Source organism: Camelus dromedarius, chromosome 9 (genome assembly GCF_036321535.1).
Source record: "Camelus dromedarius isolate mCamDro1 chromosome 9, mCamDro1.pat, whole genome shotgun sequence".
Classification (NCBI taxonomy): domain Eukaryota; kingdom Metazoa; phylum Chordata; class Mammalia; order Artiodactyla; family Camelidae; genus Camelus; species Camelus dromedarius.
In genome coordinates this window covers 8367836-8391737 of record NC_087444.1, presented here as the reverse complement: position 1 = coordinate 8391737, position 23902 = coordinate 8367836, and the positions used below count along the sequence as shown (strand labels likewise).

Here is a 23902-nt window from a genome sequence, read left to right as displayed (position 1 = left end):
AATCATTCTTTTGAAGTGAAGGCTCACTATACAGGTACAGAATCAAGACAGCGTAGCATTGGAGGATGGAAAGACACCTACCTCGATGGAACAGAATAAAGAACAAAGAAATAGATCTATCCAAATATGCCATCTAATTTTTGACAGGGATGTAAAAGCAATTCAGTGAAGAGAAAAATAACCTTTTCAACAAACGGTACCAGAGTCACTGGACATCCAGCGGCAAAAAAATGATCCTTGACTTCAGTCTCATGCCTTACACAAAAATTAACTCAAAATGAATCACAGACTTAAATGTAAATACGTAACTCTAAACCTTTTAGGAAAATACATGATAAACTACAGGGATCTAGGGCTAAGCAAAGAGATTTTCAATTTGATCCTAAAAGCATGATCTAAAACAGAAAAAAAAGCTGACAAATTGGACTTCATCAAAATTTTAGAAATCCCATTAAGAGAATGAAAGACAAGTTACAGACTGAGAGAAAATATTTGCAAACCATTTATCAGACAAAGGACGAGTATCTAGAACATATTAAAAACTCTCAAACCTCAATAATAAGAAAACAAGCAAGGCAAAGAACAGACAAGAGATCTGAACAGGTGCCTCACCAAAAAGTTACAGGGATGGCAAATAAGTACATGAGAAGTTGTTCATTACTACTTACAGTTACAGTGTCAGTGCAAACTGAAACCACAATGATGGATGTATCATTACACATCTATCAGAATGCCTAAGAAACAAATGCTGGAAAACATGAAAAGAAACTCAGTCACTGAAACACTGCTGGCAAAAGTATAAAACGGCATGGCCACTCTGGAAAATAGTTTGACAGTTTCTTATAAAACTAGCCATGCACCGTACAGCCCAGCAATTGCACTCTTGGGCACTCATCCCAGAGAACTTATGTTATGTTCAAACGTATGTTTGAACAAACCTGTACATGAACATTTATGCAGCTTTATTCATAATAGCCCAAAACTGGAAACAGTTCAGCTGTCCTTCAACAGGTGGATGGTTAAAAGTAGCACATTCATACCTGGGAATGCTACGCAGCCATAAAAAGGAACAAATTATTGATACATGCAACAACCTGGAGGGGTCTCCAGAGAACTATACTGAGTAAAAAAGGCCGAGCCAAAAGGTTAAATGCTCTATGATTCCATAAATATAACCTTCTTGAAATGACAAAATATATAAAGAGAGAAAAAAGGAGCAGCTGTTAGGAGTCAAGGAGGGGGTTTGAGCAGGAAGGGAGAGTACCTATAAAAAGGCAATCTGATGGATTCTTACAGTGATGGAAATGTTACCTGTAACTGTACTGAACTGTATCAGTGTCAATATCCTAATTGTTTCTTTCTTTTCATGGAGGTACTGGAGATTGAACCCAGGATTCTGTGCATGCTAAGCATGCGCCCTACCACTGAGCTGTATGCCTACCCTGACCCCGATATCCTGATTATGATATTATACAATAGTTTTGCAAGATGTTAATGTTAGGAGAGATGTTTACATTAAGAGAAAGTGGGTAAAAGGTACACAAGAGTTCTCTCTGTCATTTCTTACAACTGCATGTTAACTTACAATTAAGCTATTCCTGATGAATTATTGATCTAAATTCAATAGGAAAATCAATGGAGCTTCTGAAAGGTAACATAAAGGAATATATTCATACATTGGGGTTGCCAAAGATGTCTTAAATAGAATACAAAATAGATTACCTATTTAGGAAAAGATTAACAAAATTGGACTGCACTGAAATCAAGAAATTCTGTTCATCAAAAGGCACTACTAAGAGAGAGAAAGAGGAAACCACATGAGTAGGGGACTATATGCACATTACAGAGAACGGACACTGTACTTGCATCCAGAATATTTAGACTTCTATAAAAAAACAAGAAAAGATGCTCTGATAAAAAGATGGGGAAGAGACGTGAAAAGACATTTCATATAAGAGAATAAATGAATGGCCAATAACTACATGAAAAGATGGTCAGCCTCATTAGGCATCAGGAAAAAGCAAACCAAAACTACTAAGCAAATTACCACTGCAAACAAAATACAGTGGCTTGAATTTAAAAGACTGACACTACCAAGTATTAGTAAGTATGTGAGGAAACTGGAACTCCCACCCATGCTGATGGGAAGGTACAAGGGCATACCTACTTAGCAAAACTCTTCAGTAGCACCTGTTACAGCTGAAGGTTCCGCTCACAGGTATACATCCAGCAGATAGGTGTACCAAAAGATATGAAACAGCCAAGAACTGGAAACAACCTAAATATCCACCACCAGAAAAGCTAAAATGTCATATATTCAAAACAACTTAAACAGCAATGAAAATGAACACACTATTGATACACATAATAAAAAAGATAATGTTGAGTGAAAGAAGTCAGACACACATAGTGTTTGGTTCCATTTATGTGAGGTTCAAGATTGGGCAAAACTCAGCAACGGATTTAGAAGTAAGAACCGTGGTTACTTGGGCAGAAGGACTGGGTGGCGAACGGTAGGACACAAGGCGTACTGCTGCTCATTTGCCGGTAAATGTTCTATTTCCCGATCTGGAGGGTGGTTACGTGAGTTCGCTCACTTCATGAAAATTTACTTAGCCTACCTCTCAAGCCACCCACTCCCAGCTCGTTATTTCCCCCCAACACTAGCTTTCTTTCTAGGCTTCAGAAATGGTACCCTTGTCCTCATCTCAGGACCTGTGTGTGCCGGCTGCTGGGAACACAATTCAGACTTCACTCACCCTCAGGGTCCCAGCCGCCTCTCCTTAAACTATGTCCTCTGCCAGGAGGCACATCAAGACAGGCTTGAAAAAGAAAGGTAGGAGAGGAGAGAACAAAAAAAGTGTACATGATCAAGTAAAGAGAAGACTACCTCTGGGCCACTTAGAGGCACAAAGCAGATTAAGCCACAGACCGACACCTGGACGGAGGCAACCCAAAAGCCTGGGAAAGCCCATGCGGGTATTTTCCACACTGGCTCCACAGGAAGTACTGCAAAACATGGAAGGTACAAGCCTCAGACAGAGAACCTGTCTTCAGGAAGGTTCTGACCTAAGCATTCGTAATAACTGACTTTACTATTTCAGTTGGACATGGAAGTCATCCCTGCACCTCAGTTTCACAGATAAATACTCCCACCTAAGTAAAGATCCTAAATTTTATGGCTTAAGTATCTATAAATGAAACACCCTTCTTCATCTTAGAGTGCCTTTGCCTCATAACCCTAACTCCTGCTGTTATTATTTTGAGACCCGGCAGAGAGAGGAGGCGGAGGAGGGAAGAGGGAGGAGGAGCTGCAGGCATAAAGTGGGAGGCTGGTGGCATTTCTCCGATGCCCTGAGAAATCTCGGTGAACCTGACCAGGGCAGTTCTCAGCTACATCTCCTCACCTTGTGAACCTCACGGAGCAGAGAGCCAGGGGCAAGGTGAGTATTCAGTAGGTACCTAATGAATGAACATTCTTCCAAGTGATTTTAAGAGATGGCTTAAAGATCCAAGCTTAGGAATGTTTCTTACTTTCTAACCTGAAGGCCATTTATTCAACTTACGCAGGTGATTAGTACAACAAGCACCTGGCAGAAACACAGCACAAAGCTCCATGCGTCAAGTCTGAGCGCAAAATGCAGAACAGTGGGAACCACTGGCAGAGAATGGGACACGGAAGGAAGCTCCAAGACAACACAGTAATTTCACTTGTATCTCACAGGCCAAAAACCTAGGAACTTACTATCTTAATGATCCTGATCTTGGGTATTTTTTTCTCGTGTGTTCATTACACTTCCGCCTCATTCTTCTAAAGTATAACTGCTCATGTTCCAGCCTTTGTCTCCCCCCCAGTTACTCCCTCTGGGGTTGGCACCTAAAGGAACTCCTGAGCAAGCTCACATCCTTTTAACCATTTCAAATGCTCACAGCTTTAGCTTACAGCCTCTCTCTATGAAATTCACAATCGTTTGTTTCTCACCTACGTGAAATGATTTAAATGGGAAAGGAATTAATTATCTGGAAAAGAATGCCATTCAAAATAGAGCCAGAATAAAAAGAAAAGTGAAAAGAATAAAAAGGGGAAAAAAATCCCAGATATAAAAAGAAAAAATTGAAATTTCAGTATATCACCAACTGATCGCAATTTAGAGCCAGACCTAAATCAGCTAGTGCTAATTTCATCTCATCATTTCATTAATGGGTAAATGGATGATAATTCCCGAAATTTTAAGGGGTTGGGCCCTTACAGGTTAAGTCTCTCCGCCTTGTGGACCGGGGTTTGACAAACAGTTAATGAATGAGTATGTGAATGAATAAAAGGAACTTACACGGGTTCCTCTAAACAGCGGTCATAACGCTAGTTAGGGGCACAGCCAGGGCTAACACCCAGCTCTCTTTACTGCCTCCTTGGTAGCTCATAAGTTGCAGCTACACGAGCAGCACAATGAGTTGCCGGAGGAGCAGCAACGTCGCTGAAGTCACTGACTGACCTTAGCTGTGTGCTTTTTCTCATCCTGCTTTTAGACATGCAAACAAAAGGGAAAAATGAAAAGTGCCAAGTGGGATGACATAAGAAAATTATACTGTAGCCAGATCACACGTAGAAAATGACAGAAAAAAGGTAGGCAGAGATGGCTCTGTGATTTTCTGCTCACTCTCACCCGATCTAAGAGATATAAAAGGTTCCAAGTTAGAACGCATTAGCTGTCAGATCAACAACGTGCCGTCACAGGCACAGACGTCTCTAACAACGCAGCCCTCTCAGAACCACGGGCCTGACACAGTCCGCAGCCGGGGAACAAGAGGCAGAGACGGTCAGGCACACGGCGGCGGCACGACGAACTGGAGACGGTCGACTTACTCTTCCAGGAAGTGCTGCTGGGGTCCTATGATGGAGCCGGGCCGGCAGATTCTGATCCAAGCGATTATTTCCGCGTGTGTAAACCTGTAGTGCTTCATGACGTAACAGGCTATCAACGTCCCTGTTCTTCCGAGACCAGCTGTGAGAAAAGGAAATAGAACAAGCAATTCAAAATACAGCAAATGCACCCACAAAAACACTGAAGCCAAACTTTGTCCAGAAACGGCAACGGTTTCAAATGCAGTGCAAAATTTTTAAACCCTGACAAAAAATGTAATGCGTTTTACATGATTGGGGTGGAGGGGGGTGGTTAAAAGATAATTCTAACTCAAAAATTTGAATTTTTTAAAAAAATAGATCACATGGCTAAAATAAACACATGTAAAATAATATAAAAATCAGAGCAAAGGTTTTAAAAAGTTATGAAGTGTTCAATCCCTGAGGCCTTTGGGAATCACTGTCACGGTGAATACTGTGAAGGCCATGCTGGCTGCAGGACACGCACTTGCAAAATGTCGCCTGTCAGGTGTCTCCACGCTCCCGCTCCTCAGCCCCAGCCCGGCTTGAGCTGAACCAGCAGGTAACAGTTTGTACTTGTGACCCCTGCGTCACCAGTGTAACTGATCGTATTATCATGGCCATCTTTTAAGCCTTTTTAAATGGTGAAGGTTTTTTTTTTTTTTACTTATTTTAGAAAAAGGAATTATAGAATCAGAATTAGAAGACATTGTAAGCATCACCAGGCCCCATCAGCTGCCTAACTCACAGCTGCTTCGATGCTGTGCCCGTCAGGTGGCCGCCCTAACCTCTGTGGAACTCCTTCAGAGACCAGGGTTTCACTGTTTCCTCAGCCAATAGGTGTTGATAGAGCAGCCACTACCGGATGATAGCCACTTGCTATCATCCCAGAGTTCTTTCCACTCCTGGCTCATCCAGTCAGTCACTCATTCTACAAATAGCAAGACCGGCTGATTACGAGGTGCTGTGATGGACACTGGGGCCAGAAGCATGATCAAGCGGGATGTCTGCCCCCGTGAGGTTTATAGTACTAAGCCACCAATGCTTAGTTATATGCATTTTCTAAATCTTTCCATATCCGGCTTTTTGGAACTAAATTCAGTGCTAAGTACCACCCATGAGCAGAGCACTATGCTGAGTTATTCTTCCACTGCTTAATCTCGTCCTATCGTGCACAGCTTTTCTTATGGAAAGACAAAGTGGCTCTGTCTTTGTTTTTAAACATTAGATTCAAATGCTTATTCACCGCCAACCAGATCCCCAGGACAGGGCTCTGCTCGTAGGATAACGATATAAACAAGTGGAGAATATAATTTTTGACCACAGTGAGTTACCAGAGCAGTTGTAGACACAAGAATATTAACCAAGAAGCAAAGAAATTAGGGGATCTCAGAGAAAGGAGGAGGGGATCGTGTGAGCAGCTGGTGTCTTCAAAGAATGTGTTAGTGATGACAAAGACTCCAGCAGACTCTAAGGAACAGGAAGGTCACAGAGCATTTTCCTCAATGAGTGGAAGCTGGGCTGGTCTGGAGAATGCATACACCGTGTGTTGAGTGGGAAACAAGGTTGGAGGGGTGTGGAGGGGCCAACCAAGAGCACCTCCGAGTCCAGTGGAGGAGCCGGTACTTAGGGCAAGCAGGCTATCAACTGTGGGCTGAAGACACCGCAGATTGCTGAGTTCTTCTGGAGTCCCCAGGTCCAGATGCACAGTGCTCTGCGCACTGAGCAGATCACATCTCCTGCCTGTATATGTTATTATTCCTCCAACATGTGGAGATGCTGCTCTGATTAACACAATTCAACTCATTTAAAAAGTACTATGAAATCCATGACACTTTCAACAACTAATAAACATACAACTCTTACCATGTAAAAATATGATTTTTCCTTTAGCCAGTGGAAAGCGCAAGAAAAAAAAAAAAAAGCTGCCATCAATTTGGGGACAAAAAAATGGGTGTGGCAGCAGCACAGCTCCAGGTTGGCAAAGACAGAGACGGGGACCAGACAGAGGTGCTGGAAGGCTGGGGCAGGAGAGCCAGGGTGGCTGGACGGGGCATGGACTGGGGTGGACAGAGGTAACAGAGGGGAAGAGCCGAACTGGAAAAACGTGTTGACTGGGTCCCAGGCAAGGTTAGCGATGACTGATACTTCTGGCCTGGAAAACTGGTACAATGTCAGTTTCATCCATGAAAACATTTAGTTAGAAAAGGAAATAGGAGAAAGTTGATGGCTGGGTTTTTTTTTTTGTTTTGTTTTTTTTTTTTTTTTTTTGATGTGTTTGACACTTCCCCCTAGCCTCTGCAAAAAGAGGAGTCCTTTTGTCAGCTTCTCCTAGTGAAACATTAAAGACAGTCTTCTCTAGTCGCCTCGGGACTGGGAAATACACAGTTTCTCAGCAAATCTAAAATACCATCTTGTCATCTAATGGTGTAAAACACGCCATTGGCTTTTTTCCCCTCTTGTATGTATTTTATTCACACCCTTTCCTCCTGCTCCCATCGCATTGGGAAAACTGTTTTTGTGCTTTTCTGCTTGGCTGAGATGATAACTTGTGCTTTTTAAGATAATTTTTCCACATACCAGTGTTTAAATTCCACGAAGTAAGAAAAAAATCAAACTATGATATGCTATCAATTTTCCGAGCTACCCTAGTTTCATAAATGTGAATATGTGAAAAAAAAAAAAGAAGTATGTCTCTAAATCAGTGTTTCTCAGCCTTTCTTCACTACTGCCCCCTCACCTCTCCCCAAACAACAGCCTCTCCAGGCTTTTTTTTTTTCCTAATTGCCCCCCATGATTTTGCCGCCAGAGGTAGACTGCATGTCTCTTTATGTGTACTATGTGTAAATCTGCTCTTTATACAGAAAAAGGAAACTGTGTTTACCACCCAAAAATAGTTTTGCCCCCTTGGGGGCATTATTACCCGGAGGTTGCGAATCCATCAAAAATGTGGAAGAAATTACAACCAAGCTCATGTTTATAGAGGCCTGGCATTTCCCTTCCATTAACCCTTCCTTTTTCAAAATTACACTTAGACACTGTTTTCTTAGATGCGCGGGTGTATGTGTGCATGTGTGTGAGTGACCTGTTTTCATCTGAAGTACATTTTGCCCCAGATCAAGCATCCACATTCTTCAGAGAAGAATGAAGCTTAATCATGGTCTCAGGAGGACTTTCTTCCTATACTAGAAGAATCTACTTCATGTTTCTGCCCAGAGCAGATACTTTGTTTCCGCAGAGTTGTCAGTGCCCCAGACATCTGACAAGACTGCAGATAATTGTGTTGATAAAAACACAGCTGGACAGCCTGGGGCAGGAAGCCTGGATGGCCGACAGGGTCCTCGCCTCAAACCACCGATTGGAGTCTCTGTCTGGTGAGAACACCTCCTTCTCCACCCAGACACCACCACCTCTCCGGCTCCCCTCCCCTCCCCTCCTGCAAGAGGCTGCCCGCTCCCTCGTCCCCTGGGTTAGGCACCTCATCACTCACACACACCAAAAAAATAAGGTGGTGCAGAAATTTTTCAAATTTCTCTGAAACTAAAGTTGCCTCCCCCTTTTTAAAAGTCTATAATTTATATCTATAAAAAGAACCTACTTAGCACTCAATACTTAGGCGCTCTTACCACAATTCAACAGAATAAGAACATTTCACTAAGTTTCTATAAAAACTTCAACAAATTTTTTGAAGTGTTCATAATTAAAGGGCTCCCTGGCATAGGGAGAGAAGACGCTGAAAAGTCTTCTATTTATACCGGGTGGAACGCTGATGGCCTTCCAGTCCCAGGCATTTTCTGAAATGCCTACAGCACAACAAAAATCACAGACTGGAACATCACAATGTTGCCGGCTTCTTAATGATTATTTGTGCCAGAAAGTTTCACGACATCAGAGCCATTCCTTTTATCAAGCAGAAGGCAAACTGCAGATACTGAATCGTTGTAAGATTTCACACATTCCCAGCAAATTAGTTTCTGGTTTGTCTCTATTTTTAGTACTTTATGTTGAGGCGTGAAGTAGTCGCTCTTCTCAGCACCACCAAAGTTCATTTGACACCGTGATAAGATCCTCTCTCCCTCCTCCTGCAGTTCAATTAAAATGCTTAGTGCTGCTTTAATTCCCAGAAAATTAAGCTCACCTAATTAGGGCAGATGTCAAAATAATTAACATGCCAATAGTAGCTAAGTATGCTATTAAAAGCAATACAGCTGTAATTAAATCGAAGGTGTAATCCTTATAGAACAATCCTACATGTGTGTACAAGTGGAGGCAAGTGGAATAACACTCTCAAATAAATGCCACCACATGTGAATGTGACCTTCCTATGTAAAAACTGACCTCAGTGCTAAAGATCCTGATTAAAATATAAAAATCTCTACAATATAACATATATATATTCCTTAACATTTCTTACAAGGTCACCATTCACAGGCCAAGGACGTAATAAAGAGGATGTCTGTAACAAGAATGCTTAACACCAGAGAGTTTTATTTTTCCCATGTTTGTTAGGTGAGGAGTGCTATCAAGAGAGAGCCTGAGTTTTAAGTGAAATAAGTCAGACAGAGAAAGACAAATATATCAGTTATAGGTGGAATCTAAAAAGTACAACAAACTAGTAAACGTAACAAAAAAAAGAAACAGACTCGTAGATATAGTGGGCAAATTAGGGGTTACCAGCAGGGAGAGGGAAGAGAGGAGGGGAAAATAGGGGGAGGGGATTAAGAGGCACAAACTATGAAGTATAAAATAAGCTACAAGGATATATTATACAACACGAGGAATATAGCCAATATTTTATAATAATTATAAATGGAGCATAACCTTTAAAAGTTGTGAATGACTATATTGTACACTTATAGCTTCTATATTATTGTATATCAACTATACCTCAATAAAAAAATTAAAAATTAAAAACTTAGGAAGAAAAAAGAGAGAGATCCTGAGTTTTAATGAAAACTTTGCATTTCTTCTCCCTTAAATTTGTCAATCCAAGACACGACACACAGAGAAATCATGTGAGTTGGTAAGCGTTAAACTAATTGACTAGGAAATAAGGCCAAATTAATCCCAGGAAAAAATACTGACTTTTATGACACAAAAATAAACTTTAAAAAGACCACATATCTCCTGTTAAACGTTAGTTGCTGCCATATTCCCATTAGCTCTCAAATTCCAGGGATAACTTGAAATACGGTCCTCTCTTGGTATCCGCGAGGGATTGGTTCCCGGACCCCGCGGATAACAAAATCCGCAGATGCTGGAGTCTCTGGCAGCCGAATTGGTGGAAGGGGGATCCCACGGATACAGAGGGCCGACCGCATGTGAAATGCAGGCTTTTCCTTGGGCCTGGGCAGTCTTTAGCAAAATGGGATGGAGAGGTAAAGTCAGGCTGGATCACATCAGGCGCAAGCCAGCTCACCGCCCCCCGACTGTGACCTGGCAGAAAGGAAAGCAGGCGTCTACAAGGAGTGAGCAAAAAGACACCTGCCCAACAGATGCACCACCCGACCCCGGAGAAAGGAGGTCCGGCAAGGCAGGGCCCCATCCCGCCGAGAAACCGGAGGAGCGGGAGGGGCCTTCGTCACCGAGGACGGAGCCTGGCAGACGGAGGCCTCAGCGAAGCCGGGGGCCACATGCAGCTCGTTTCCCTCGCCGGGGCTCCGGCAAAATGCAGCTTCTCGTTGCTGCTCACGTGCTCGGCAAAGTACCTCCACCTACTCAATTCTTAAACATAGAAACAAGGGCCTACAAAATGGTATTTTAATTTCTGTCAGAACTAAAGCCATGCTCATCTGAGTAAGTCAGTTACAGCAGCACCAGGCACAGGAAAAGAGCAGCACAATCCCCAACACCTACTAGACAATTAGCATAAAACGAGACAAACCGGCTCTCAGACTCGGAAACCGGAGAACAGCACCACCCAGCGGCAGAATGAAGAGCTGCATGTGCTCCGCGGCCAAAAGTGGTTCCTCCTCACGGAAATCAAGGACCCCAGTAAAATACCTTAACCGTGCTGGAAAATCTAGACTGTGAGCCTCCTCAGAGTCTAACAAGCAGGCTTAGACCAAATGTTATTTCATATTTTCTGAGCAGCTGACAGAAGGCTGCGAGGTAAAATGCAGAGTGTATGTTCGGTGCAAAGTTTGAGACACACTAAAAAAGATAAACGAGGTCGAAGTGCTCGAAGTCGGCGTCTGTGAACAGGAAACCTTTAGATAAACAGTTCATCTAAAATTCAGATTTAACTGGGTGTCCTGTATTCTTATTTGCTAAATCTGGCAACCCTACATCTCCTATAATCTGAACAACCTTTGCCCCAAGGTACTCACCCCTAGAGACCAGGGATGTATTTATATAACCAAGTCTTTCAGTCATTCAAAGAGGCAGTAACACATCCGTGGCAAGGACGCTGGCGATGACCCCGGTATGCTGCGGTCCCCAGGCAATGGGCTGGGGAGACACTCTGTTCCGTGATGCAAAAGACCAAGAGGGGAGGGGAGGGGTGCAGGGAGGGTGCAGCCGGGCTCCAGATAGCTGGGTCAAATAATGGGAGCGTTAATATCAGATGGGTGAAGGACGATGGGGGAAAGATGGGCAATTTTGCAAGAGAAGGAGAAAGGGTAACGAACAACCCTTGTTTGCGTTCTCGTTTTCTGAAACCAAACGTGACTTTTTCCCCGCTAAGACACTAACTGCTTTGTTTCACATGGCCTGCTGTCTCTCGGCCCACCCCCTCTCAGAAGCCCCGACGCCCGAGGCCTCGCGGCTCGCCCGCACCTTTGCAGTGGACGGCGATCGCGCCCTCCGCGTTCTCGCAGATGCTCAGGAACCTCCGCACGATGCTGTCGCTGGGCGTGCTGCCGTCGATGAAGAAGAGGTCGTAGTGCTCGAAGCCCGCGTCCGTGAAGCGCTTCGCCTCGTAAATCTTTTTGTTCAGCCTCACGATGGCAGTCACATTATGCTTTTTGAAATAAGGAAAGTAGGCTTCGGGAGCGTGAAGAGGATAACCTGGGAGGAAAAGAGGAGCTGTAAGCAGAAGGCACACGTTCCACCTTCCGGAACCTGGGAACGCGAAAACCCTTCACAGTGAAGATCTCATCAGGGCTTGGCAGGAAGGCGCATTTCATGAGAGTCGGTCCCAGCAGCCTAAAGTCTAAATAACGAGCAAACACCATAGGAAGGGAAAAAATTTCTTCTAAGTACTGGAAATGGCTCATGAATGTTCAAAACCTCAACCTCTAGGACTCACATCCTGGGAACACACTTCTCCCAAGCCAAACCAAGGCCGCCCTGGGGCGCTCAAATGTGCAAAAAGCCTGGAACGACTCTCTGTGCTTTTTACTCCTCGTGACAAATACTTTTGACTTACAGTTAAAGGCTTTTTTGCCAGATGGATGGTTTTACTCTCAGTGCAATCTCCCACAAAAAGAGATGGATTATTAAGCACCTACCATGTACAAGTCACAGTGGCATACAATTTCCTATACTTCTCTAAACAACCTATCAAGATAAAAATAGTAAACCCCATATAACAGGTTAGGAAACCAAAAGAGGTTGAGTAATCCTTCTTTGAGGACATCTTCTTTTTTTTTTTTTGACGAGAACAAGCAGTCAGCTCCTGACCTCTCTTCTGCTATGAGAGGGTCCGGCATCAACAGAGTACCCCTGGGGGCTGCTGTCAGCTGGTTACAGACACATGACCTAGACTCAGCCAGTCAAGCAGGGTGACCACTGGGGGCTTTGGCCACTGCAGGCCTTGCCCAGCCGCCCCAGGGGTTAAGGGGGCCCTGATCAGCACAGCTGGAACCCATTCAGCGCATATCAGGTGAGACTATCTTACTCAGAACTCATTCATGACAGTGGGCTCCAGCGGCCAGCAAAGTGAACCAGTAGTTTCTGCACTGTGTCCTTGGCTCTGTTTCCTGCTGCCTCAAACCTTGCATCTGCTGGTCATTTCCTATCTTCTCTTAGTTGCAGGCCAGCTCTCATATGCCAGGGCTGGGGTCCACATATGATATTTCCCCCTACCTTTCCCACTGGCTTCCTGTCATTTAGAAAGATGGGAGGCTCTAAAGCACGTCTGGAGCAGGTGGAGGCCAGAGGCGGGGCTGTTTTCCTGCCAGCATGGCTTCAGCCGCAGGAGGCACCCCTGGCACCAGCCTGCAGCCCAGCCTCACCGTCTCTACCCGTCAGCCCCCAAAACGCAAGCCCTGGCTGTGTGGCACGCCCTTCAGAGCTCCTGGCCCCAGCCAAGCTGTCCCCACAGCCTTAAAGGCAGCCGCTATTTCCTCCTTAATATGCTGGGGTTTGTTGTTTTTTTTTTTTTTTCCAGAGTTGCTCTTTTACTTTTTAGCCTTCTCTCTAACAAATTCTTTATACTGCATTCACTCTGTTTGAAATAAAGTGGTTTCCATTCCTGCCTGGACCCTGCTGGTCAATGATCTCCCTTAGATCCTGTTCATGATCTAAGCCTCATTTTCCAGCCTTCCCTTGGAGGCTGTGAGCCCCGCAACATCATTCCAATATGCCTTTTTGGTTTAATTTACCAGAGTTGGTTCTGCTGCCTACAACCAAAGCCCTCACTAGTCCAAGGTCACACAATGGATGGAGGCAGAATTGGCAAACAGGCTAACTAATCCTCAGACCAGATTTTCACAAGCCATGCTGCTTTCGAGCAAACAAGTAATACATAGCTTATTTACAATCTTCTGTGTTGAAATCGTGACTTATACACACACATTAAGAAAATAAAATGGATGCTTTTCAATGTGGAAAAAAAATCAAATCTGTTTTCCTAGTTGCTTTATTTGCTCAAATCATTTTCCAGCCTAAAGGGAAAAAGAACTGTGGTTGGCACAAGGAAACAGCTTTTCTACTGTGAAGGAATGAGAAGGAGAGGGCTCATGAGCACACTGGGAACGCGAAAACCCTTCACAGTGAAGATCTCATCAGGGCTTGGCAGGAAGGCGCATTTCATGAGAGTCGGGTCCCAGCAGCCATCCCCTGGTGTGACAGCTGGCGAGTGCTTCTGACTCTGGGTTCCTAGCATACCATGACACCTGTCATGAAGTGTGCTAATGGTTTGCTTGGTATCTGTCCCTTCTGCTCCTCACCAAGGCTGTAAGAACTTCTCTTTTCGTATAGGAACATCTAGCAGGAGTAAACAGCATTACAGATAATATACTTAAACCTACTATTCAACCATGTGTATCTTTTGAGAAAAGAACACTGGACAGTTATCCAAATGTGGCAATAGGTCACCAAAATAGTAACAATAATGGTAACAGCCACATCTAACATTTATTAAGTGCTTACTGTGTGCCAGGCCCTAAGCTAAGTGCTTCACGTGTATCATCTCATTAAACTTTACAATCAGCCACTGGTGCCTGAAAAAGCGAACTGGCCCTTGCACACACTGCTAGGAAGACACAGAGGCAGCATCTGAGCCCTGGCAGTCAACTTCCAGGGCCTGTGCTGGGGATGGTTTCAGGTAAAATCTAACTTGATTCTATTGGTTAGATCTCAAAAAGGACATTACATGAAAATTAGGAGCTTTACTTCCTACAGTTGGTGAGCAAGTTTATTTAAAAATTCTCAAAAACGAGTTATAGCCAACAAACAGTGACAATATCCTCTGACTTCTGAACAACTGTTTGCGGGTGTTTTCAGTGTATTTGGGTGCTTCTGATGGGGGACTGGATTTAGAAAAGTGCACGGAGCTGAGGAAACATTCATCCGACCCTTACTCCATCTGGCCGCTAGATGGCGCCCTGGCATCGGTAAAGCACAGGCCGGGCCCTGGCGCTGACCCAACAGAAACAATTTCAAAGCTAAGAGAGATTGCAGAATTCGTCTCTTCCCAGCTCCTCATTTAAAGTTAGGGAACTGAAGAACAGTTGAGTTTAATGACTAGCCCACCCACTCGTTATTAAAAGTAAAAACTGCAAAATAGGCAGGCAAATGTGGAAAGCAAAAAAAATATGTAATAAAATGTTTTTAGGTTCATGATAAAAATGTGAATGATAAAAAATTCATAAAAATGATTAAAAAATGCAATCAGAATATCTGCTATCTAAAGAACACCTATTAATGTGCCTGATACTGTGCAAGGTACTTCCTATAATATTTCTACTCCTCACCAAATGCCTACCATGTGCATCTTATTTCCCCCATTTGACATATGAGGGAACTGATGCTGAGAAGCGCTGAGGGACTCGCGGAAGCTCACACAGCCAATTAGGGGCGGAAGCAGCCCAGGCTCGTCACACCTGGCTTCTCCTTCAGTGAGCGCGCTGACGCTTCTAACTGCTGGATTCCCATCTCAAACTGTCTTTCTCTGTGTTTTCTTTCTTCTTCCTATTCTCCCTCTTTTTTCTTTCTTTTTTTGGGGGGGTGGGGGGTAACTAGGTTTACTTACTTATTATTTTATTTTTATGTAACAGAGGTACTGGGGATGACAGCCATGACCTGACGCATGCTATGCGTGAGCTCAACCACAGCTACACCCTCTTCCCTCTTTCTTTTTTATCAGAGATGAGAAGGATATTGCCACCTGAGAATTTGGGGGTTTGGGGGGAAAACTTGAAATCCAAAATATGCTTTGTTCTACTGCTATATTATTCATTTATCAATTCAAACTTGTTTAACCAAAAAAGGTAGGGCTCCTGTCTTCCCCTGTGTCAAAACAATGCGAACAGAGACGGCTGCAAAACACCCCTGCTTGGTCTCTGCTGACGCAGCCCGCACTTAAGGCTGTTAGAATGCATTCTGCCCGATCCCGAGAAAGATTTTAGGGCTTCCTTTTGCTACATCCTAGCAACAGCTATTTGAGTGTTAAAAATAGCTTAAAAATCTAACTTTCCTACTAACAAATCCCTGAAATGACTTGTAGTTATCTCAGGAAACAAAGGGTTTTTCCAACTCAAAAGGAAAGAAGAACGCACCAGGATTTCACCGTCATTGGAGCAAGTTCATTAATTCCATCATAAAATTATTGTCTTAAGTCCAAAAGGATTTACAAAGTTAAAGCCCTTTACAAAAACTATGATGAAGCTTCCAGTGAGTATCAGATCTTAAAATGGGGATTCCAGTAAAATATCAGTATTTTACCAACAACAGCCTTAAATGGAATTGTGCTACACATCATAAAAACTGGCAGGTATCAGGTAAGCAGCATGTTCAGACCTTTTTTCCTCAGTGTGAGGGGGCAAAATACATGCATAGATAAAAAGATGCATATAGAGCAATATCTTAACAGTGGTGATTTCTAGATTATATAAGTGCAGGTGACTTTTTAGCTGGACTGCTTAAATTTTCTATGATGAACATGTACTTCCTCTGTAGTAAAATTAAAAAGAACACAGAATTTGGAATCAGAGACACGCTGCCACTTTCCAGCCCTGTGAACCTGGGCAAGTTAGGTTACCAAGCTTCCATCTTCTCTTCCACAGAACTACCACCACCTGCTCCAGAGGGTGGCTCTGATTAGTAAACAGGTGGGGTGCGCACGAAAAGCTCAGCACCACTCCTGGCACACGCAAGTGGTGGCTAATTACTCCCTGTATTGCCACGTGGGGCCAAAAAGAGTTTTTAAAGATTTGTGGCAATTAAGAATTGACACACAAAATATTCATATCCTTTTATCTAGTGATTCTAGGAATTTAGAGAAGGAAGTAGAGCTGCAAAAAAAATGTATAAAAAAAGAATGTAAAAAAAAATGTATAGACACGCGTGCCAACTACTGCGGTTTTTTAAAAGCGAAAAAGTGTAAATGACTTAGATCTCATTCAAAAATTAATTGATTTGTTAACAAAATCATGGCACAATCATTGAATGCAAACATTAAAAATTATAATGAAGATTCATAGCTACTGCCATGGAAAGAACTCTGTGATATATTAAATGAAAAAAGCTGCTGTAAGACAGTAATCGTATTATGACTCCATGCTGGTAAACAAGAAGAAAAGAAATATTTTTATAAGTGTGTGTGTGTGTTCTTTGAGAAAAAAATACATACAAAAAGTATAAAGAAGCAGCTGGAAAGAAAATTAAAATCCCCAGTAATCCCACCACCAACTAGTAAACCTAGAAAACTTGGGTAGAATTATAGGTCACTTTTATGCTGGTTTTATTATTTCATCTGCATTTTCTTCTTTTCAAAAAGCATCTATTATTTCCATAAAAATATTTTAAATGGTTTTTTAAATTATATTTCTTACTTTCTCTTTAAGAAAATTTCATAAAACAGGTGAATCCTAAATGGCAAAATTCTTTCACTTTCGCCAAATGAATTCCCAACAACAAACCTACTCCGACTGAGGTTTTCTGTATCCAAGTCAGATCATTTTTCACAAAAGACCAGAGGGAGGTTTAATCAATCCTGGTTTGTAAGACCAAGAGAAAGTGGTTTCCCCAAGCCCTCAACAAATACAACCCAACAGGACAAAAGGTTAATCAATCAATGTCTGGGGCTAAAAAGATTCACAAGCAAACTGGTGAATGAGAAAATCTAATTCTGGCTTCGGGACAGAGACCTCCTATTTGTTAGGATAACTCGAAGGACCTGGACCACCCATCCCCAGAGGAAAACTGTGATTCAAGCAGAGCTCCCTGGAGAGATGTCCCAGGTGTGAAATGATGAGCACGTGCACAGAGACCCAAACAAATTATCAAATCAAAATGCACGAATAACCATATACAGCGAAACTAGATTTTAGAATAAGTGATGATGATGATGATGATTTTAGAATAAGTGATGATGATGATGGTGGTGGTGGTGATGGTGATGAAAAAAGAAGAAGTCTAGACTAGGAGTTTCAAATTACATTCCCTCAGAGGACGACTGTTCCAGCTCTGTGACCGGACAGAGAGCAAAAAGGGAGCTGATATGTTCATGGGTGTTTTGGTTTTTTTTTTAATTTTATGTACTTCTCTCCTCCCATAAATTATTCTTAAACGTTTGGTGCCTATCATTACTTGTATTCTAGGGAATGTTAGGTTAAAAATAAATAAATAAGTAGAAATACATATGAATGGGAAACTCACACAGCTGATCATGTTTTATTCGAGGCTTATTATTTTCTTTTGCCTTTTCTTCTTCTATATGCCCCTAGTTATATATATACTGCAAATAAGTTATCCAATCCCTCTCAGCTAGAAAATTATTCCTAGTTGCCATGACGGAACTGAATAGATGAGTGTAGCGGCAATGTTTAGGAGCCCAGCGCTGGGGTTGGAGTACCACTGGGGCTGCCGGGTACTTTGTGACCTGGGGCAAATTCCCTACTCATAAGCCTCAGTTTCCCCCTCTGTAAAATGGAGATAAGAGTACCTACACCTCACAGACTTGTGAGTGCACTGAATGAGGTGATGCTGTGATTAGACAGTAACTAGCACACAGTAAAAAAGTTCATAAATAACACCCATGGTCATCATCGTCATCACTATTCAACATGTGCCCCCAGAGAAGACCTTGATGCGTAGCACTCTACCAGCAAATCAGCCAGAGAACCACTGACGGATTTCAGCAATCGGCTCCTTGTTTTGAGCAGTTTGTTTCTCAGATTCTCCTTTGATCACTGGGCCAGGTAAAGCGAACACCCTATTTATAGCAACCTAAAAATGTGCTAGTTTTAAAACAGTGATTATAGTTCCACTTACTGAACGCTAACATTTAACACACTATTACTACTGTTCCATTTTTTTAATCAATAAATATTCCCTGGAAAATATTACCAAATGTAAAGATTATCTGAGGAAATTAAGAAATTAGAGAAGGTAAACTGAAATAAATTTTTGGAGGGTAAAATAAAGAAAAACCTACCATTTTCAATTTTGCTTTTTGGATGTGGTCCACTAAATGCTAAAAATTTTCCTGGAACAATCCAGTTGAAGTCACCATTTTCAACTCGCTGGGAGAATTTTGTAAGAAAAGAGAAGAAAAATATTTTATAATCCTTATACAATTTAGGAAATCCTTACAAATAAAACTGCTTTTCACCCTGTTAGTACTAGACTAATTGGACAGATATGAAGACAAAATAATATAGCTTAAGATAAAAACACGCATCTGATTCTCAAAATGATGTTTATGAATTCAACCCGCTTCAGGAAAAAATTTGTCTAGACTATATGAAAAGTTTAGAAAACTTTAAAGTGGATGCACTTTGCTTAAAGTAACTGTCTCCTGGCCACTCTGCAATGAAATGAAATGAACACAAACATTGCTTGTCCCAGTAATAAGGAAAATAAGAGAAGACAGAAAATATAAGCACTTTCCATGAACATGGTAAACATACTATAAACAAAGAAAAAAAAACCTATAAATATCAGAGTCATGATGAACACACCTTCATTTTCTGTTTGTGTCTATAGGTTGATATCTGTTGCCGGTGCTGATTTTCGGACTGGGAAACAGAAGGCAGGAGTGAGGGACAGAGGCTTATCGTACCCTCAAGGGGTACCACAAACTGGAGCCGGCCAAGGTCCACTGCGGGGGCTGCAAACCCAAACAGCTACAAGGGTCACGCAGGAGACATAAACAAAGGCAACCGTTCCTCAGCTCCGGCCAACTGCCCGTAGGAAAGTGACTAAATGCAGCCCACTTTCCAACTGGATTTCCATGTAAACTCTATGTTTGAAATGTTGACTGTTTTAAATTAAGTTTTTAAATACTAGGAAACCAAATGAAACACACCCATGGGCTGACTTTGACCACCAGCTGTTGGCCTCTGGTCTACACATTCCAGGATCCTCAGAAAAGGCCTGAAAGGCCAGGCAAGGGGCCGAGCACCCTCCCACTGCTCATTGTCTCCTTCACTGCCTTCCCTTCCAGGTCTGCCTCTGAACCCATGAAACACTGAGGCACAGCTGAGGGTTCCCAAGACTCTGCAGGCAACTGGGACACAGTTGTGCAATGCATTACAAATATATATGTGTCTCTTCTTCCCAGAAGCACTGTAGCCCACCCCCAACCCCAGTCCCACTCACACCCCCACCACCAGGCGCAGCTTCTTGTCTCCAGGTCTCCACCCTCCATAGCACTGCATAGACACCTCCCTGGGCAGGAAAGGAAGGCGGTCCTCTCTGCTGGGCCAAGGGCATCCACACGAAAGGCTCTCTCCTCCACTACGTGGCACAGACCTCAGCGGTAGGAATCTGTCCAATACGGAGTCTGCACTCCGCCGTAACAGCTCGTAAGTATTTGTTGAACTGGAGAGATGCCACCAAGGAAATCCGGGGCTCTACTTTCATTACTTATAACTACTCGTTGGATTTGATTTCCATGAAAATCAAAACTTCGCTGTACAATTTTCATGTTTAAAATGCGGATGTCTCTTTCCAGTTATAAAAAGTTATAAATGAAACTTTATATGACACCTTTTAATTGTCTGAACTGTATTAATCTAATTGTAATAAACATTGTAATAAAATATCCACAATGCCCTAAATAAAATCTTAGAGATGCTATGAGTGTTGTGATTACACATGCCAAATTAAATCTCAAGCACAACTATCTATTTAGAACAATTTTAATAAAGAATCTAATATACAACTCTTTACGGTAATTAAACATTTTCTGATTTAAATAAAGCAGTCTCAAATCAAACGGTCCAATATCCTTCTCAAGTAATTCTTAAGCTTAAAACATTATTTAAAAATTCAAAAATAAAGGTATGCTGTAATCATCAAAAGGCTAAAAGCAGTTATCTTACGAACAGTAGAAGAAAACAAGTTTCTGTGCTCACCATTCCTGTACCCTTGACCATGAAGTAGGCCTGGATAAACACATTGTGCTATGTCTGTTTCTTTGGGATTATAGACATCCGTTCCGTTAAATAGTAACCTTTTATAATCAATCATATGGAGATAGGCAATGGACTCACAGAACCAAAAGAATATATTTACAAATCTGCCTACCCAAAAAGATAAACATTAGGTAATATTGGGCTATATTCAATAGCTTGGATAAGGTTGATGGAGTAAACAAAGAGATTTGTGTCTTAGATCTAAATCTGAAAAAAAATGAGTAAGGAAGTTACAATTTTAACTGACTAATATAACATTAACCTTACTTTGGAAAGCTTCCAAAATTAATGTCTGTGCCTTCCTTCACAGTGAAGTATACAAATGTCAGTATTTATCAATGATAGGATATTTAAGATGATATTCATTGGTTTTTCTAATTAAATGCACGTGCACGCGTGCGCACGCACACACACATGCACACACAGACTTCCAAGAAATCTAGATCAGACCGGAGCTTAAGGTACTTTCCAACACAACCACATTTTATAAACAAACATCTAAGCAAGAATGAGGTAAGAGAATGATGTTACCTCTTTTAGTCCAAAGCCTACAGCCTATTAAGCACCATGCAGAAAAACCACAGGGATCCTTCACTACAAGGAAACTCCTAAATTCAAATCTGAATTCTTGAAACTGATACATTTAGGTATTAATATTCACATTACTACGGAATCCTTCAGTCTACAAAAGATTCACCAGATTTCTTTGGAATGGCTAACTCTCTTCATGCATTTAAAATATAATTTGAAAAAAAAAATCAAAGTTTCCTATGAAGTAAGTAACAGCATTAAAACTGAAAAAAAAAAATAAAAAGTGAATAAAGTATAATTTGGCTTGAAAACATGAGTTTCTACAACTTCTAAGAAACACGTCTGTGCCAGTAAAGCATGCCTCTGTTGTAACAGTCACAGATATATTTTCTAGTCCAAAAACTGAAAAACATTTGGCCTTTTTACCACCAAAATAGACAGTAAGACAGAAAAGACAGACCTTCAGGTCGACAGTTATAGGACTGATTCCTTTTATCAATACATGTTTTTAAGACATGGATAAACAGCTTTTAAGCACAATTCAACATTCATTAAAACGTTTTCTAAGCCTTTATTACGTAGCAAAGACTGTAACTTGGTGTCACACATAAAATAATAAAAAGCAGTTCCTCTGTGCTCTGAAGGAGTCTGAAAACAAGGGACAACTAACACTAATAACAGCAGTGAACACACGTGTGCCACGGACTCTGTGCCAGGCGCTCCTCTGTTACACACAGCTCACTGCATCTTCAGAGCATCGCTCTGAGGCAGGTGTGGTATCATCTCCATTCCACCCACTGCTCTAGACTGAATGTTGGTGTCCCCACGAAACTCAGATGTTGAAACCGAATCTCCAATGTGACGGTATTAGGAAATGGGCCATCTGGGAGGTGATTAGGTCATGAAGATGGAGCCCTTATGAATGGGATTAGCAACCTTATAAAAGAGAGAGCTCCGTCTGTGAGGATGCGGAAGAATGTGGACACCTCTGAACCAGGAAGAGGGCCATCCATCACCAGACACCAAATCTGCCAGTGCCTTGATCTGGGACTTCCCAGCCTCCAAAACACTGAGAAATAAATGTCTGTTTAAGCCACACAGTCTATGGCATTTTGTTAGGGCAGCCAAACTAAGACACCCGTTAAAGAAAAAGTTGCATTAAACTTTAAGTGCTGTAATACAAGTACATAAGAGGTTAACCATGGCACAAAGACTATTTTAAAAATGACGATAGAGGGAACTATATTCAATATCCTGTAATAAACCATAATGGAAAAAATATGAAAAATAATACATAAAAATAAAAATAAAAAATAAATATCATTCCTCAGACCAAAAAAAAATCATCAGAGAGATCATTTTTGCCATAAAATTAGCAAATTTTTAAAAAATTATTATTTCCAATGTGTCAAGAAACTTCAGAGCCTCACATAATGCTGGTAGGAGTGTAAATTTATAAACATTTCTGAAGGGCAATTTGTAAAGAAATAAAAACTCTTAAAAATCTATGTGCACTTCATCAGAGTAATTCAATTTCTGGGAATTTTTCCTATGAGGAAATCAGAAACATGCAAGATGAATGTATAAGTATATTAACTTTTTAACATTAGCAGCATCTGCAAAAGAATTGGAGACAACTTATGTGATCACCAATTAAAGTGTGTCACACATTCTATGAAAAATAAATAAAAATAAAGACAGAACTACAAAGCCTTTTTTATTCATGAAGAAGCTGCCTTCTTTGTATTGCCTTACTTTAAAACAATAAAACAGTGTTGACAGTATAGCTGTATTACGTAAACCCAAATATGCTATAGTGACTGGCACTTTATGAGCTTAAAGCAAAGTCAATATTTGAGGTATCTGGTTTAAATTAAGTGTCCATGCCATTTGGCTTTAAATAATAACCTCTAGATTATAACTTTAGATTTGCTTTTGAGAGAGACAGTGTGGTAGAGGCAAAGAGGCGTGTTCCCTGTAGACGATGGCTTTACCTCTAAATGTAGAAAACATTTAGGGGACGCCTCCCACAGCCCAGCCCAGTGAACACCCCTGCTGACGCAATCACAGAGAGCAAGAATTCAGTGCATGTTCGCAGGCATCATTCCAGTATGCAAGACGTTAAGATTTGAGGCCATCAGCACATACGTGGTTGTTGAAACTTGGAGACTATCCCCTCATTCATGGAGAATGTGTCCCACCAGAAATCACAGGACCCTAGAGACCAGCAGCATTTCGGGCGGGCAAAGGACGAGAGAGGACTTGCAAGGGAGCCAGAGACACACGGCCAGAGATGGCAGGAGGAGAAAAGCAGGAGACAGAACTGAAGAAGTGAGGGGAAGAAAGTGAGTTTCTAGAATTCGAGAGTGGTCACGGAGCAAATCAAGCAGGAAGAAGACGGAGCACAGCCATGTGGTTTCTCTGACTCCTGTAAGAGCATCAGCAGCTTCACCTGAGTTGCAAAAGTAAAGACCAGATCATAACTGGCCTTTGGCTGGCTGAATTAAAACAGAGTCAAGATTGCTCTCTTAAGAAGTTTGGAGGTAAAAGAAGGGTCAGAGGCCAAACAAAAATTAAAGAGGAAGAAAAAAAAAAAACATGGTAAGTATCTTAGACCTCAAAACATTTTATAGATGGAACCCACATAATCTATGAACCAGCAATGGGGGCAGCGCATCAGCAG

At 41.8% G+C, this 23902-nt stretch overlaps 1 protein-coding gene across 3 annotated transcripts in view; it reads right to left on the bottom strand.

Annotated features, from left to right (window-relative positions):
* The window catches only part of CDC14A (cell division cycle 14A), a 141768-nt gene that overhangs the window by 38442 nt on the left and 79424 nt on the right, over positions 1-23902 (bottom strand). For all 3 annotated transcript variants that reach the window (XM_031457690.2, XM_064488763.1, XM_010975155.3), the window contains exons 8-10: positions 18705-18792; positions 11660-11890; positions 4865-5003 (exon numbers count right to left, since the gene is read on the bottom strand). In XM_031457690.2, the coding sequence (XP_031313550.1) occupies positions 4865-5003; positions 11660-11890; positions 18705-18792 (458 nt within the window). The remainder of the gene's footprint in view (positions 1-4864; positions 5004-11659; positions 11891-18704; positions 18793-23902) is intronic.